Genomic DNA, 16,729 nt, shown 5'->3' with positions numbered 1-16,729 from the left:
CAATCCTTGGTCAGGGCACATACAAGATCAACCAATGAATGCATAAACAAGTGGAACAAATAGATGGGGGTTTTTCCCTCTCTCCCTCTCTCTCTAAAAATAAATTAAAAACAAATTTAAAAAAACATTATTTTGTTAGTAATTACTTACCAAAGTGGTCTTGGCATTTTACTGTTCAACTCATCGAGATGTGACAGCAGGTGCTGTCACCTGTTTCATGAGCAATGCTCAGCCTGTGACCAAGGTTCAAATAGCGGGTCATTTTTATGTAGAAAAACAGCTCAGGGAGCAGACTGGCATATACCTATGAGATATTACGGAGGTTAGCACACCTTAAAACTGCTTTTAACAAAGTGTGAAATAGTCAAAGAGAACCTCTCTTCGTAAACATTGATGAAATTCTCAGATGCACAAAGCTTTATAGACTGTAGACACCATTAATCAGTGTACAACCCAATGATATAGGGACCAACTTTACACTCAACAAAACTTTATTAAAGCAGACTCTTATTTGGTATATTAAAAAGTCCAAAAAGGATCCTTGTGATAAATCTGCTAGCAGAGTCCATCCACCCCCCCAACCCCACCCCCCAGGATCCCAGTGCTCAAGCTGGGTAAGCAGTCAGCAGAAAAGCTTTTTTTCAGCAGCTTGGACTGGAGTTTGGAGTCCATCCTCTGAAAAAGGAATTTCTACCAGTTGTGAATTAAAAACAGCCAGGATGTCTTCCATTTGTAGTTACTGTATATTGTAATTCACTATTCTAGGATTTTAATGTGTCCTCAAATAGGAATTGACTTGAATTATGTCCAATGGCAGCAACAGTCCCAAAATAATGTCTTGGTGTGTGTGTTCCTTTTATTGGTTCCAGACAATTTTGTAGTGAGAAGGGATGGAGCCAACAGGGGTGGGTGGGTTCACTCACATGCCCAAAACATGGCGAACATCTCAAGGACTGTCCAAGAGACCATGCATTCCTCCAGAGATGTCACAGTCTTAAACTTGGTACCAGGTGGGAAATAGCATGAGCTTTGGACCTAGAGGTCCGGAAGGGCTGGTGGTTGGGGGACAGGAGAGAAACCGAGTTCTCAGCTGAAACCCTGGCTGGTCCCACCGGCCTCCAAGACATTAATTTTTGTCCAGTTGTGCTCTGGTTGGTGACAAGGCCTCCTGCCCCAAACACCAGCTGGAGTTGGACATATGACCCTTGTCCTGGAAAAGGGCCTCAGTTGCTGCTGCTGCTGTCCTCACTATCCGAATACGCACCCAGCTGGCTCAGAGAGGAGGTGCCGGGCGTCCTGGGTGCAGGGTCTGCGGCTTTCCCGTTCTTCACAGTGCCCAGTGTGGGTGCCAGCTGGCTCTGTGGGGTGCTGCGATCCAGGCCTGTTTTCTTCACCACAACGAGGCCTGAGAGCTGGGGCCTGCTGCCAAGGGTGCCCACACTCCGTTCCCAGCTCTCCATCTTCCTCTTCGCCTTGGGGCCTTCGTCCAGGATTGCTGTGGGGTTGGGGTTGGGCAGGAAGGCCGGCTGGGGCGGGGCAGGAGCAGCATCCTCTTCCGAATCGGAGTCCTCCAGCAGTCTTCGTTTCCTGGCTTCTTCCACCAAGGCTGCCGTCTCCCTCTCATCCTCCTCCTGCTCCTGCTTCAGCCGCTCCTCCTCGGACAGGCGGTGCTGCCGCAGCATGGCCTCAAAGTCTACGTGGGCCTGCCGCTGATTCAGGTCCTTGAGCTCCTGCAGGTTCTCCAGTACCTCCATCTCCAGCTTGGAGTCCTTGGTTCGGTTCTCCAGCACCTTCATAGGATTGTTCAGCTCCTCATCCTCCCGCTCCTTCTGCACTCTCTTCTCCTCCTCCTCCAGGAGCTTCTCGGCCTGGAAGTTTCGCGTGGCTCCGTGCTCCATGGTGTAGTCTGTGTTTTCGGGGTCTGTCTTGAAGGTGATCTCTGCCAGACAGCGCGTGCACTTGATGTAGAAACGGAAGATGGGCAGGCCCAGGTAGACCTCGTTCTGCACCGTCTCTTTGCGCGCGTTGAACTTCTTACCCTTGTAGATGTATTCTCCGCACGTCTTACACCTCATATTGAAGGGGGCCATCAACCGCACCACGTACTGCCGATCTTTGGGGAGCTTAAGCTTGGGGATCTTTGACGGGTCAAAGTCGGGGGGATAATACTTGTTTAAAACTTTTCGCTCCGACATTTTCGCCTTCTATTCTCACCAGCACAGGAGAACTGTTCAGGATCGGTGTTTACCGAACTTCCGCTACGCTTCCGTCGACGTCACTCTTTCTGCCTCTATGATTGGCTGCAGCATTCACATCGTGCCTTCTTCATTGGCTCCAATACCCGTCTGTCAGGGTCCGAATCCTTCTGTCTATCTTCCCGAGTTGCAACCTCTGTAGCGCAACAAAGGTTCCGGTGGTGGTCTGGATTCGGGGAAGGTACGAGGAGACGCTGCGCTAGTTAAGATTTTGTCGTGATGTGAAGCAGCTGGTTGCGACACTCCCTGTTGTTCATTCTTTTATTCACCCAAGAGAGAGCTCGGTGCTGAGTGCTTACCCCGTGTGCTGGCCTCTGGGAGCCCACACGTTCCGTGTCCCAGCGCTCACGTCGGCACTGGGGACAGTTCCCACGGGCTACACAGATCCCGACGTAGGAGCACCCAGGTCGCCCCGCCCCAAGATTAGCTGGAGTCCCCGGCGGACTCACAGACAAGGTTCCAAACCTACCTCCCCCAGGCACTCACACCAGCTGCCAAATGTCCCCCACCGCCCTCCTGCGTTTTCCCTTTAAAGAGAACGTCTCACCCCATTCTTTCCCTGGCCGCCTCCCTTCCCATCCCCCCCACCCCCAAATTGTGGTAACATTGGTTTTTACCACTGTGTAACTTTCACATGTATAATTTGGGTATGTACTACAACTTGATCACCACCAAAAGTCTAGTGTCCATCCATCACCATAAAATTGACGCCCCTTACCCATTTCGCCCACCCCTCACCAACCCCCTTTTCCTCTGGTAACCATCAATCGGTTATCCATATCTATGAGTTGTTTTTGTTAGTTCTTTTTTAAAATATATATTTCACATATGAGTGAAATCATGTTATTTTTCTTTGTCTGATTTATTTCACTTAACATAATATCCGCAAGACCCATCCATGTAGTCCCAAATGGCAAGATTTAATTCTTTTAACTTTTTTATGGCTGACTAGTATTCCATTGTGTACATATATCACATCTTCTTTATCCATTCATCTGACAATGGACACTTAGGTTGTTTCCATACCTTGGATATTGTAAATAGTGCTGCAGTGAGCACAGAGGTCCACATATCTTTTTAATAAATGTTTTTGTTTTCTTTGAATAAATACCCAGAAGTGGAATAGCTGCATCATAGAGTAGTTCAAGCTAAAGAGCTGTGGTGGTGTTGTTTTTTAAACATGAAGAATTTTAGCCTTTTTAATCAATTCCAAATAATAAACATTGCATATGTAAAATATTACCTATTTTTTAAAAATTTATGAGAGAGAGAGGGAGGGAGGCCGAGAGAGGGAGAGAAACATCAATTTGTTGCTCCACTTATTTATGTATTCATTCGTTGAATCTTGCATGTGCCCTGACCAGGGATCAAACCTGCAACCTTGACGTATTGGGCTGATGCTCTAACCAACTGAATTAGTCAGAGCTAAAATAACTTTTGTTAAGTCACAATAAATTGATTTATATTCTGTGACATTTTGTTCCATGATACAGGGCCTCAGATTTGGTGTTACCTAAAATTCACAGGGACTAACCAAGAAAAAAAAAAGACAGCTTCAATATATGTCCATGGTCAGAGGACATGGACAATTTAAAGATAAAAGGACTGCAATTATTTGGTACATTTGGTAATAATTAAAGAAGATTAAAAACAATCAGATACAATTTTCTACCTAATGGAATATTAGAGAATAACATCTTCATGTAAAGAGTTGAAACGAACATTTGTTCTGGGGACAGTATCAATTAACAGAAAAATTCCAGCCCTGGCCAGTTTCTAAGTGTTCAGAGCGTCGGCCCATGGACCAAAGGGTCATGGGTTTGATTTCTGGGCAAGGGCATGTACCTCCGTTGCAGGTTTCCCAGCCCCAGGTGCAGGCAGGAGGCAGCCAGTCACTGTGTCTCTCTCACATCGATGTTGCTCTCTCTCTCTTTCTCCCCCTCCTCTCTCCCACTCTCTCTCTAGAAATCAATGGGAAAAAAATATCCTCCAGTGAGGATTAAAAAAAAAAAAAAAGACAGAAAAACCTGCATAGGCCAATAACAACTGATGAAATAGAAGCAGTAATCAAAAAACTCCCAGCAAACAAAAGCCTAGGTCCGGACAGCTTCACAGGGAGTTTTACCAGACATTCAAAGAAGAACTAACACCTATACTCCTCAAACTATTTCAGAAAATCCAAGAGGAAGGAACAATCCAAACTCTTTATATGAGGTCAGCATTATCCTAATTCCAAAACCAGATAAAGACGCTACAAAGAAAGAGAATTACAGGCCAATATCCCTGATGAACACAGATGCTAAAATCCTCAACAAAATATTAGCAAATCAAATCTAGCAATATATTAAAAAGATCATACACCATGATCAAGTGGGATTTATTCCAGGGATGCAAGGTTAATACAATATTCACAAATCAATAAACATGATACATCACATAAACAAATTGAAAGACAAAATCACATGATCATATCAATAGACACAGAAAAAGCATTCGACAAAATCCAACACCCTTTTTTTTTAATATATTTTATTGACTTTTAACAGAGAGGAAGGGAGAAGGGACAGAGAGCCAGAAACATTGATGAGAGAGAAACACCGACCAGCTGCCCCCCGCACACCCCCCACCAGGGACGCGCCCGCAACCAATGCACATGCCCCCGACCGGAATCGAACCCGGGACCCCCCAGTCCACAGACTGACGCTCCATCCACTGAGCCAAACCGGTTTCGGCCAACACCCATTTTTTATAAAAACTCTCAGCAAAGTGGGAATAGAGGAGCATGTGTCAACATGATAAAGGCCAGCCGAAACCGGTTTGGCTCAGTGGATAGAGTGTCGGCCTGCGGACTGAAAGGTCCCAGGTTCGATTCCGGTCAAGGGCATGTACCTTGGTTGCGGGCACATCCCCAGTAGGGGGTGTGCAAGAGGCAGCTGATCGATGTTTCTAACTCTCTATCCCTCTCTCTTCCTCTCTGTAAAAAATCAATAAAATATATTTTTTTTAAAAAAACATGATAAAGGCCATATATGACAAACCTATAGCCAACATCATACTCAATGGGCAAACACTGAAAGCATTTCCCCTAAGAACAGGAACAAGACAGGGATGTCCACTTTTACCACTCTTATTCAACACTAGAGGCCTGGCACACGAAATTCGTGTGTGGGTACCATCCACAGCCGGCCCCGCCACCCACCGCCACCCACCCCCCGTTCCTCATTCACCATCGGGTGATTGGTGCCTGACAGCCAGGGAAAGAGACCGAGAGGTTGGCTGTTCCCACCCACTTGCCAGCACTGTCCCCGCCGCAGGTGGCCATCAGGTGATCAGAGCCTGCCGGCCGGGGAAAGGGACCAAGAGGTGGTCAGTGCGCCTCATAACGACTGGTCCAGTGGTCATTCTGCTGTTAGGGTCAATTTGCATATTACCCTTTTATTATATAGGATAGTACTGAAAGTCCTAGCCACAGCAATCAGACAAGACGAAGAAATAAAAGGCATCCAAATTGGAAAGGAGGAAGTAAAACTCTCATTATTCGCAGATGACATGCTATTGTACATAGAAAACCCTGAAGACTCCACAAAAAAACTACTAGATTTAATAAACGAATTTGGCAATGTAGCAGGATCCAAAATCAACACCCAAGAATCAATGGCCTTTTTATACACCAATAATGAATTCTCAGAAAGAGAAACTAAACAAACAATCCCATTTACCCTAGCAACAAAAAAATTAAGATACTTAGGAATAAACTTAACCAAGGAGGCAAAAGACATGTACTCAGAAAACTAAGGGACATTGAAAAAAAGAGATAGAAGAAGATATAAACAAGTGGAACAATATACCGTGTTCATGGATTGATGAAATCAACATCATTAAAATGTCCATACTACCCAAGGCAATCTACAGATTCAATGCAATCTCTATTAAAATACAAACAGCAAAAAAAAAAAAAATACAAACAGCATATTTCACAGAGCTAGAACAAATACTTCAAAAATTTATATGGAATAAAAAAGACCCAAGCCCAAGTCAGTTTGGCTCACTGGATAGAGCATCGGCCTGCAGACTGAAGGGTCCCGGGTTCGATTCCTGTCAAGGGCACGTACCTCAGTTGCAGGCTCCTCCTCAGCCCGGGCCCTGGTCCATGCATATGCAGGAGGCAACCAATTGATGTGTTCTCACATTGATGTTTCTCTCTGTCTTTCCCTCTCTCTTCCACTCTCTCTAAAAATCAATGGAAAAATCTCCTAGGTGAGGATTTTAAAAAATAAAATAAAGACCTCGAATAGGTGCAGCATTTTGAGAAAGAAAAACAAAGTTGGAGGAATCACAATACCAGATTTCAAGTTAGACTACAAAGCCACCGTAATGAAAACAGCCTGCTACTGGCACAAGAACAGGCGTATAGATCAATGAAACAGAAAGAGAACCCAGAAATTGACCCAAGCCATTACGCTCAATTAATATTTCACAAAAGAGGCAAGAGCATACAATAGAGTCAAGAGAGTCTCTTCAATAAACGGTGTTGCCTATCGAAATTATATAATGATCTGACTATAATGGAAATGTAGAAGAGTCCTAATTAATTGGTATAATTTCGCAAGCCAACATGGTAATCCTTGGAGAATCAAAGATATTCTGCTTGTAAGTCTAAACTCGAGGGCTTTTCCTTTATATTTGCTTTTAATTCTTTGTAGTTCTTTGAATTGTTTGTTTTACTAAAAATGCAATGTATTGCTTATTCCACTGAAGTGACGTGAAATGACCTCTTGTGCTCTGGGTGCAGGTTGATGCTGAAAAAAACACACAAAATAAAACAAAACACAGAGTTCGCCACACCAGTGTCTGCATTATAGGCTACTAGATATCAAACTACAGGAAGTTACGTAGACTTCCTCCAGTCAGCTGCTGTACCCTGTGCCTCACAGGTCCTTTGTAGACTTGCCTTAATGATTTGTACAAAAGACTGGGAGGAGGGGGAGCTGCTGTGTCCTGGTGAACCCATGCAAATACAAAGGCTCTGAGGCACAATGCAAAGCAAGCGTGAGTTCTGTGCTGTCAGAGCCCGGTTCCGCACTATGAGCAGTTTTCATAATTATCCAGCTCCTGTCATCTTTCAGACTTTACAAGCTGCTCTAGATACTTAGTTTGAGCCCCTAGGTCAGTGATGGGCAACATTTTGAGCTTGGTGTATCAAACTTCGCCAAAAAACTGAGCATAACTCGGGTAGTGTGTCACTTTGAGGAAAAAACATTATTTCGCAAATGTTTCATCCTCGGCATGCGGCCGCCTCAGCGGCCGCGTGTCATCAGAAATGGCTACGTGTGTCAGTGCTGACACGCGTGTCATAGGTTCGCCATCACTGCTCTAGGTTGTGAAATGTATTGGTTTCCTGCCATCATTACTGTAAAATCTTCTTGTTCGTGAACAATGGATTTCTCCTTTAATTTTCTTTTTAATTGTTGAAGGTTATCTTTGGATGTAAGATCTACCTTACCAGAAAAGGAGACTTTGTAATGTTAAAGAAAATAAAAATAAAAGAAAGTCCTCATTCAATAAAAGCTGAAAAAAAATAAATGGTGCTGGTAAAATTGGACAGATACATGCAAAAAATGAAACTAGACCACCAACTTACACCATACACAAGAATAAACTCAAAATGGATAAAAGACTTAAATGTAAGTCATGAAACTGTAAAAATCCTAGAAGAAACCATAGGCACCAAAATCTCAGACATCACTCATAGCAATATGTTTATGGATACATCTCCTAGGGCAGTGGTCGGCAAACCGCGGCTTGCGAGCCACATGCGGCTCTTTGGCTCCTTGAGTGTGGCTCTTCCACAAAATACCACGGCCTTGGCGAGTCTATTTTGAAGAAGTGGCGTTAGAAGAAGTTTAAGTTAAAAAAATTTGGCTCTCAAAAGAAATTTCAATTGTTGTACTGTTGATATTTGGCTCTGTTGACTAATGAGTTTGCCGACCACTGTCCTAGGGCAAAGGAAACTAAGGAGAAAATAAACAAATGGAACTACATCAAAATAAAAAGCTTCTGTGCAGAGCAAAAGAAACCATCAACAAAACGAAAAGATAGCCCACTGTGTGGGAGAACATATTTGGCAATGATACATCTGATAAAGGGTTAATATCGAAAATATACAAGGAACTCATACAACTTAACAAAAGAAAGACAAACAATGCAATTAAAAAATGGGCAAAGGACCTAGACATCTCCAAAGAGGATATACAGAAGGCCAAGAGACATATAAAAAAATGTTCAAAGTCACTAATCATCCAAGAGATGCAAATCAAAATGACAAATGAGGTACCATCTCACACCTGTCAGAATGGCTATCATCAACAAATGACAAGTGCTGGCAAGGATGTGGAGAAAAGGGAACCCTAGTACACTGCTGGTGGGAATGCCAATGGTGCAGCCATTATGGAAAACAGTATGGAGTTTCCTCAAAAAATTAAATATGGAACTGCCTTATGACCCAGTGACCCCACTTCTAGTAATATATCCTAAGAATCCAGAAACACCAATCAGAAAGAAGGTATGCACCCCTATGTTTATAGCAGCACAATTTACAATAGCTAAGATCTGGAAACAACCCAAGTGCCCATCAGTAGATGAGTAGATAAAAAAGCTGTGGTATACTTATACCATGGAATATTATGCAGCAGTTAAAAAAAAAAAAAGAATCTCTTACCCTTTGAGACAGCATGGAGGGACCTGGAGAGTATCATGCTAAGTGAAATAAATCAGAGAAAGACAAGTATCACATGAATGCATTCATATGTGGAATCTAAGTAACAAAATAAACAGATAAGCGGAGTGGATCCAGAGACATGGAAGGATGGAACAGAGTGTGGAATCTCAGAGGGAAGGCGGGGGAGGGTGGGTGGGTGGGAGGTAATCAACCCATGGACACAGACAATAGGGTGCTGAAGGCCTGGGGCAAGGAAGGGGGGATGTGGGCTGGAGGGGGTCGATGGAGGGAAAAGGGGACATATGTAATACTTTAAACAATAAAGAATTATTTTTTTAAAAAAAGAAAAATTTCATTGGAAAATGATCTATATCTATATATATAAAAGCCAAGTGACCAGAATGACCGGAATGACCGGAATAACTGGTCACTATGAGGCGCACTGCAGCTGGCCAACCGGCCTAATCGGGGGAGAGCCAGCCGGCCAACCTCCCATGGCTCCTCCCCCGGCTGGCCGGCCACCATCGGCCCAATTGGGGCAGGCCAGCCTGACCCTACCCATGCATGAATTCATACACCAGGCCTCTAGTTTGATTATAATCATCCAAATGTTCATCTCTTGAAAAATTGTGGGAGCATTTTATTTTTGTTAAAATATTGATATTTAAGATTTTTTAGAAATATATATTTTTATTTAAATAAAAACCAAATATTTAAATAAAATTCCTTATCAATATGGAGAAAATGGCCTTTAGCCTAAAGGCTGCAACCAATCACAAAAATGCTATCCAAACATTCAGAGGTATGCATTACACCTAAAATTCAAATGACTTTTTTGTTATATATACACACAAATATATATATACAAATGACTTTTTTGTATATATATATATATATATATATACACACAAATATATATATACAAATGACTTTTTTGTGTATATATATATATATATATATATACAAATATATATATACAAATGACTTTTTTGTTTTATATATATATATATATATATATATATGTGTGTGTGTGTGTGTATATATATACACACACACACACACACACACACACACACACTGAGTGGCCAGATTATTATGATCATTATGATCTCTGAACGCATAATAATCTGGCCACTCAGTGTGTGTGTGTGTGTGTGTGTGTGTGTATTTTAGAGGCCCGGTGCATGAATTTGTGCATGGGTGGGGTCCGGCCAGCCTGGCCAGGGGGAGGGGACATGGGCAGTTGGCCAGCCTGACTGCTGGTCGAACTCCTGGTCGAGGGGACAATTTGCATATTAGCCTTTTATTATATAGGATATACACTGAGTGGCCACATTATTATATGTTCAGAGATCATAATAATCTGGCCACTCAGTGTATATTATATATATATTTTTTTTAAAATTTCAGAGAGGAAGGGAGAGGGAGAGAGAGATAGAAACATCAATGATGAGAGAGAACCATTGATCAGCAGCTTCCTGCACACCCCACACTGGGGATCAAGCCCACAACCCAGGCATGTGCCCTGACCAGGAAGTGAACCATGACCTCCTGGTTCATAGGTCAATGCTAAACCACTGAACCATGCCGGCTGGGCCAAACAATTTTATTTTAAAACAGGAAAGGAAAAAAATAAATAGTTTCTGGAAAAGAAAAAAATTTTTCTGGGTACAGTATGGGTAATCAAGTTACACCAAATCAAAAACAAGACACTTAAATAGTTGTTCTACGTAATTTTTTCCTTTTTGTTTCAAGGTAATTTTATCAAAGAGCTTCAGAGTCTAATCTTTGAATGGCAATTTCTAAATGAAAGGGTGGGCAAAGATGCCTATATTTACAAGTCAATGCTCTTCTCCAAGTCTTCACTATTATATATAAAAATGTTAGGAGAAGAAAGTATTCAAAATCACAGTAATATTTGTCCTTAAGTGTTTTGAACCAAAGGGTCTGGTAAATCTATGGACATGATTACCCTGGTCTTTCAAAGCTGGCGTTCTCCAACAGCATTTGGAGCCCAGAGGAAAGCAGACCCATTCAGAGAGTGTAAGAGGCAAAAGTAAATGGGAAAGAAAGTGATAGTAAGGGGGAAAAACAAACTGTCCTGGCCACATAACTTCTCAAATAGTTTATATCCAGTCAATCCATTTATAAATAATGACAAAAATGTTATTTTCCTACCATTTTGGTTGTTATTCTAATTGAACATCATTCTTCATTTTTTCTCAAATTTCTTAAGTGCATTTTAGCACTCCAATATGCAAAAGTAGGTAATCTATTAAGTCTATTTTCCCCTAAAATTGTATTTCTTATGGCCAAATTAAGTTAACAGATACCACTCCCAGCTCATCAATTTATAGCCAAACAATTTATTCCTTTCCTCCTGATTTGGAATAAATAGTATCAAGTTTATTTTAAGTAAAGAATGCATCTTCCTTTTTAAAAAAAGAACAGTTAAAAAAAACAACACAGAATGCATTTTCCTACCCAAGGAAGGAACTAATTTCCTTGGAAAGGCCTCATACTAAGAAATTAATAAATAAAGAGATAACGAGATGGGATAAATAAATAATTTAAATAAATAAATATTAAAAAACCACCCCATAGAGAGGTAGTTACATACACAGATTGCTGCCCACAACTGAGAGGACAATTTTTTTCACCTGAGTTTTTTCTCAAAGTCTAGGAGTGATGGTGTAGATTTCCCCTGGAATATTCTGACCAAAGAAAACTGGGTTTACTTGCTACTCCCCAGTACAGTGCCTTTGCAAGCTTGTTGCCAAAGACCTGCCTGAAGGGTCAGCATAAGCACAAGGCTCCATTACTTGGGCATAGACAGGCCCATTCGAGGCAGTCTGTGTACTAAAGTGAAGAAGGATTACATGGGTCCTGGCCCAGTAGCTCAGTTGGTTAGAGCATCGTCCTAGGCCAGAGCTCATACAAGAATCAACCAATGAATGTATAAATAAGTGGAACAACAAATCGATGTTTACTTCTCTGGCTATCTCTCTCTCTCTCTCTCAAATCAATTTTTGAAAAAGGATTACATGATCTTTGGGGTTCTACCAGCTCCCAGATTCTATAGACAATAAAGGGTGAGGGGCCCTCGCCGGTTTGGCTCAGTGAATAGAGTGCTGGCCCACGGACTGAAGGGCCCTGCCTCGATTCGGGCCAAGGGCACATACCTGGGTTGTAGGCTTGATCCCCAGCCTTGGTTGGGGCATGTGTGGGAGGCAACTAATTGATGTGTCTCTCTCACATGGATGTTTCTCTCTCTGTGTCCTCCCTCCCTCCCACTCCTTGAAAAACCAATGGGAAAACATCCTTGGATGAGGATTCCTAACAACAACAACAACAAGGATGAGAGGAGGAGAGGCTCCTTTGTTCTGAGGTCTATGTCTGTACCTCACTCTCCTGCAGCCAGCGGGGCAGACAGGTGGGAAGGCTGTTCTTGCTGTCCTGGGCTTCGCTGGGTGGAATCCTCTTACTGAATCCATCTCAGTCCAGAGTCTTGTCCTAGGACCTGGGTGAAGACCTGCTTTGGGAGGAAGGGTGGATGTATACACTAACCAAACCAAGACCAACTTATGAAGTGACAATGAGCAAGATATGGCAAGAGTGCAAGCACTCGCACCCTGACCCTGACTGCCCACCCCGTGGGCATCGCCGCGCAGAGCAGAGGGCTTTTAGAAGCTTGCGGACTGCTGAGGACCACACTCCTTAAGCGGCTCGGGGAAACGCTTGCTGCATCCCCTACAGGACAGAGGAGCCCCCGCCTCCAGGTGGGCGGACTGATCCCTGGATTCAGAACTGCTCCTGGACGTGGGGGGCCAGACCAGCATCCTCCGCAGAGACTCCCCATTCCTTCCTTCCCCGGCGGACCAGGCCTCCGTGGCGGCCACTCCTTTAGACATGCTAATGCCGTCATTCACAGAGGATGGTCCAGTCCTGGGCGCTGAGCTCCGTGTGGACCCGCCTGAAGCTCAGAGGACCAGCGTGGGCACCGGCTGGCGCTGAAGAAAAGTCTTTCCTTTCTTTCCGGTTTGGGGTGGGGGTGAAGTGGGCACCCTCACTGCGCCCCCTCCCCCCCTCCTGGCCCCTCCCGGTCCTCCTGCCAGCCGGGCACGGGGCTAGGAGAGTCCTTTCCCGCCCAGAGGGATTGCCCAGAGGCCTGGATCCCCAGGCGGGCGAGAAGGGTGCGCCCAGGGTTTCGAGGGAGGGCCCTCCCCGCGGGTGCTGGGCCGGGACCCAGCAGGGGCGTGTCCCCACGCTCACCTGCCATTGGGCAGGTGGGACCGCCGGGCCTCCCGCACAGGCCGGGCTATAAATGCGGGGCCGGGTGCCGCAGAGCCAGGTGCGTCGCAGGATGGTGGACAGCGTGTACCGGACCCGCTCCCTGGGGGTGGCGGCGGAGGGGCTCCCGGACCAGTACGCGGATGGAGAGGCGGCGCGCGTGTGGCAGCTCTACATCGGGGACACCCGCAGCCGCACGGCCGAGTACAAGGCCTGGCTGCTCGGGCTGCTGCGCCAGCACGGCTGCCAGCGGGTGCTCGACGTGGCCTGCGGCACCGGGTGAGCCTGGCGGGGACGGGGTCCGGGGAACCGGGGCGCCGCACTGCACGACCTGGCCTGGCACCCCGGGGCAGCTTCCGCCGCCTGGGCCGGGCACCGCGTCTGTCCCGCCGGCCCACAGGCAGGCCCGGCGCACGGGCGAGGCCGGCGGGGTGAGGGCGGAGTGAGGGTGGGCACAGCTGGTGGGGAAGGCTGCAGCGCCAGGGCTGGGCTTTGGGCCAGAGCGATGGGATCCTGCTCCCGCGTTATTCCTCGGGTGATGGCAATTGTTGACAATTAACATTTGCTCAGCATTTGCCTGTGCCGAGAGCTTTTGAAACATGTTTTGAAAATCCTCACAAAACCCGAGGAGGTAAGTACGCAGTGGAATCCCACTCACAGCGATGGAAACTCGGCCTCGGAGAGGGAAAGATCCCCATCTGGCGGAGAGAACAGACCTGGTCGGCCAGAGTCTGCCAGTGCTCCACACGACCTGCATGCAGTGTTCTGTGCACACGTTTCTTAGCTTCCAGGAGCCTGTCTGCCCCGGCTCTCAGATGGGGCCCCTCCTTTTCTGTTTGTTTTTTCTTTTCTTTTTTTAATATATTTTATTGATTTTTTTCTTACAGAGAGGAAGAGAGAGGGATAGAGAGTTAGAAACATCGATGAGAGAGAAACATCGATCGGCTGCCTCTTGCACACCCCCTACTGGGGATGTGCCCGCAACCAAGGTACATGCCCTTGACCGGAATCGAACCTGGGACCCTTCAGTCCGCAGGCCGACGCTCTATCCACTGAGCCAAACCGGTTTCGGCTCTGTTTGTTTTTTCAATCCTCCCCCTCGAGGATACATAGATTTTAGAGAATGGAAGAGAGAGGGAAAGAGAGAAATATCGATGTGAGAGAAACACATCGATTGGTTGCCTCCTGTACAGCCGGGGCTGGGGAGGAGCCTGCAATCCAGGTACGTGCCCTTGACCAGAATCGAAGGCCAATGCTCTACCCACTGAGCCAACCCACTGAGCTAGGGTGGATTGCTATGAGTTTTAATGCACATTTGTAGAATATCTGACTCTGAATAGGTGCTAAAAACCAAAACACTATGTTGCTGCCTGGTGGTAATAGATTTGCCAGGTCATTTGAGGTCAGCGGAGAGGGCCTGGGGAGAGGAAGTGGAGGAATGGAGTGCCAGGGGCCTCCTCGCCTTCCCAGGCCCCCTGATTGCCCCTCTCTGCCTCTCACCCCCCGTCCTACCCAGGGTGGACTCCATCATGCTGGTGGAAGAGGGCTTCAGCGTGACCAGTGTGGACGCCAGTGACAAGATGCTGAAATATGCGCTTAAAGAGCGCTGGAACCGACGCCATGAGCCCGCCTTCGACAAGTGGGGTAGGCGATGCGGTCCAGTCAGGCAGGCCCTCCCAGCCCAACACCCAGGACACTGCTCTCTGCCCTGGGCTCCCGGGTGGGGTGTTTTGTTTTCCTAAAGGACACAGCAAAATTACTGTCATTTCCCTTAAAAGGGAGGCTTAGGTGCCAGAATGCGATATCAGGTATGAGGAGCCAGTTTTAATTACATTATATATATATATATATATATATATATATATATATATATATATAATATATTTGATTTCAGAGAGGGAGAGGGAAAGATTGAAACATCAATGATGAGAATCATTGATCGGCTACCTCCTGCACATCCCCTACTGGGGATCGAGCCCGCAACCCAGGCCTGTGCCCTGACAGGGAATCGAACCGTGACATCCTGGTTCACAGCTGGATACCAATCACTGAGCCACACCAGCCGGGCTTAATTATATTTATAATGTCTTTCCCTCCCCCCAAATAAAAGCCCATAAGCACAGAGCCCTCCTTTTGAACCATGGCTTCCTTCTCTCTCCACCCCTCTTCCCCTTCACCCTCCATGTCCATAATGATCCCCTCCCTCTAACTGGATGTGGAGTCCCTGTGTCTCTCTTGTGGGGAAACGGAGGCAGAGCTGCACTTGGTGGAGATGGGTACTGGTGGTATCAGGGTGCCCGCCTGATCTCCCCTTCCCGGCCCCCAGTCATTGAGGAAGCCAACTGGATGACTCTGGACAAAGATGTGCCCCAGCCACCAGAGGGCGGCTTCGATGCTGTCATCTGCCTTGGAAACAGTTTTGCTCACTTGCCAGACTGCAAAGGTGAGAGAGGGTGTGGCCTTGGCATGGCCCTTGCTTTGAGCTATACCCCCTTTCCACAGAGCCCTGGGCACCTGCTCTCCCGCCAGAGCAGACTATGCTTTTTGCCCCTCTCTGCCTTGGCACTGGCATCCTTGGGTAGTAGAAAGATGGAGGGGAGACTGGTGCTGGGGGCCCTAAGTAGACACAGCCTCTCGCCCCTGCCGGGAGCTCAGGGGACCAGAGTGAGCACCGTCTGGCACTGAAGAACATTGCGAACATGGTGCGGCCAGGGGGCTTGCTGGTCATCGATCATCGTAACTACGACCACATCCTCAGCACAGGCTGTGCACCCCCAGGAAAGAACATCTACTATAAGGTGGGCCCCTGAGGGAGGGCCCAGAGTGGGAGGTGTGATCCTGGGGTCCAGGCCCCACAGCGGTTGCAGAGACTAATGCAGCCGCCACTTACAGAGTGACTTGACCAAGGACATCACGACCTCAGTGCTGACAGTGAACAACAAGGCCCACATGGTGACCCTGGACTACACGGTGCAGGTGCCGGGGGCTGGCCAGGACGGTTCTCTTGGCTTGAGGTATCCACTTAGCTAGGTGGGGGATGAGTTGGGAGGGGGGGGCGGTGCTGAGGCCGCCAGTCCTCACGGTTGGTCGTGTCTCTGTTGCAGTAAGTTTCGGCTCTCCTACTACCCTCACTGTCTAACGTCCTTCACCGAGTTGCTCCGAGCCGCCTTTGGGGGCAAGTGCCAGCACAGCATCCTGGGTGACTTCAAGCCTTACAAGCCAGGCCAGGCCTACATTCCCTGCTATTTCATCCACGTGCTCAAGAGGACGGACTGAGCGTGGCCTCAGCTCCCACAACCCTGTGCCCGGGGCCTTGCCAGGCTCTGTCTGGGGAGCCCCACACCAGCAGCTCCACATGCAGATCCTTGCGGTGTGCGGAGGGGCCAACTGCAGCTGGGGTGCAGGGATCTGGGTTCAGCCTAATGTGAGGGTGAACAATACAGTCTGTGCCTTTTTCAGTTCCTGC

At 46.6% G+C, this 16,729-nt stretch overlaps 2 protein-coding genes across 2 annotated transcripts; one reads left to right on the top strand and one right to left on the bottom strand.

The window, feature by feature from the left end:
- Nucleotides 1–588: 588 nt before the first annotated feature.
- YJU2 (YJU2 splicing factor homolog) lies at nucleotides 589–2,263 on the bottom strand. Its single transcript, XM_079781693.1, has one exon. The coding sequence runs from the start codon at nucleotides 2,193–2,195 to the stop codon at nucleotides 1,224–1,226; it is 972 nt and encodes a 323-aa protein (XP_079637819.1). The 5' UTR covers nucleotides 2,196–2,263; the 3' UTR covers nucleotides 589–1,223.
- Nucleotides 2,264–13,297: 11,034 nt separating this feature from the next.
- On the top strand, nucleotides 13,298–16,699 carry GNMT (glycine N-methyltransferase; the record flags this gene model as incomplete). Its single annotated transcript, XM_079780606.1, has 6 exons — nucleotides 13,298–13,542; nucleotides 14,780–14,907; nucleotides 15,590–15,706; nucleotides 15,919–16,061; nucleotides 16,156–16,277; nucleotides 16,368–16,699. The coding sequence occupies 6 exons, from the start codon at nucleotides 13,298–13,300 to the stop codon at nucleotides 16,537–16,539; spliced, it is 927 nt and encodes a 308-aa protein (XP_079636732.1). The 3' UTR covers nucleotides 16,540–16,699.
- Between the last annotated feature and the right edge of the window lie 30 nt (nucleotides 16,700–16,729).

This window comes from Cnephaeus nilssonii (genome assembly GCF_951640355.1).
Source record: "Cnephaeus nilssonii genome assembly, chromosome: 9".
NCBI lineage: Eukaryota > Metazoa > Chordata > Mammalia > Chiroptera > Vespertilionidae > Cnephaeus > Cnephaeus nilssonii.
Note: the sequence above shows the minus strand (reverse complement) of the source record. Positions and strands in the feature narration are given on the sequence as shown.

Coding starts and splice junctions, on each gene's coding strand:
- YJU2 (XM_079781693.1), bottom strand. CDS start 2,195: ATGTCGGAGCGAAAAGTTTTAAACAAGTATTATCCCCCCGACTTTGAC.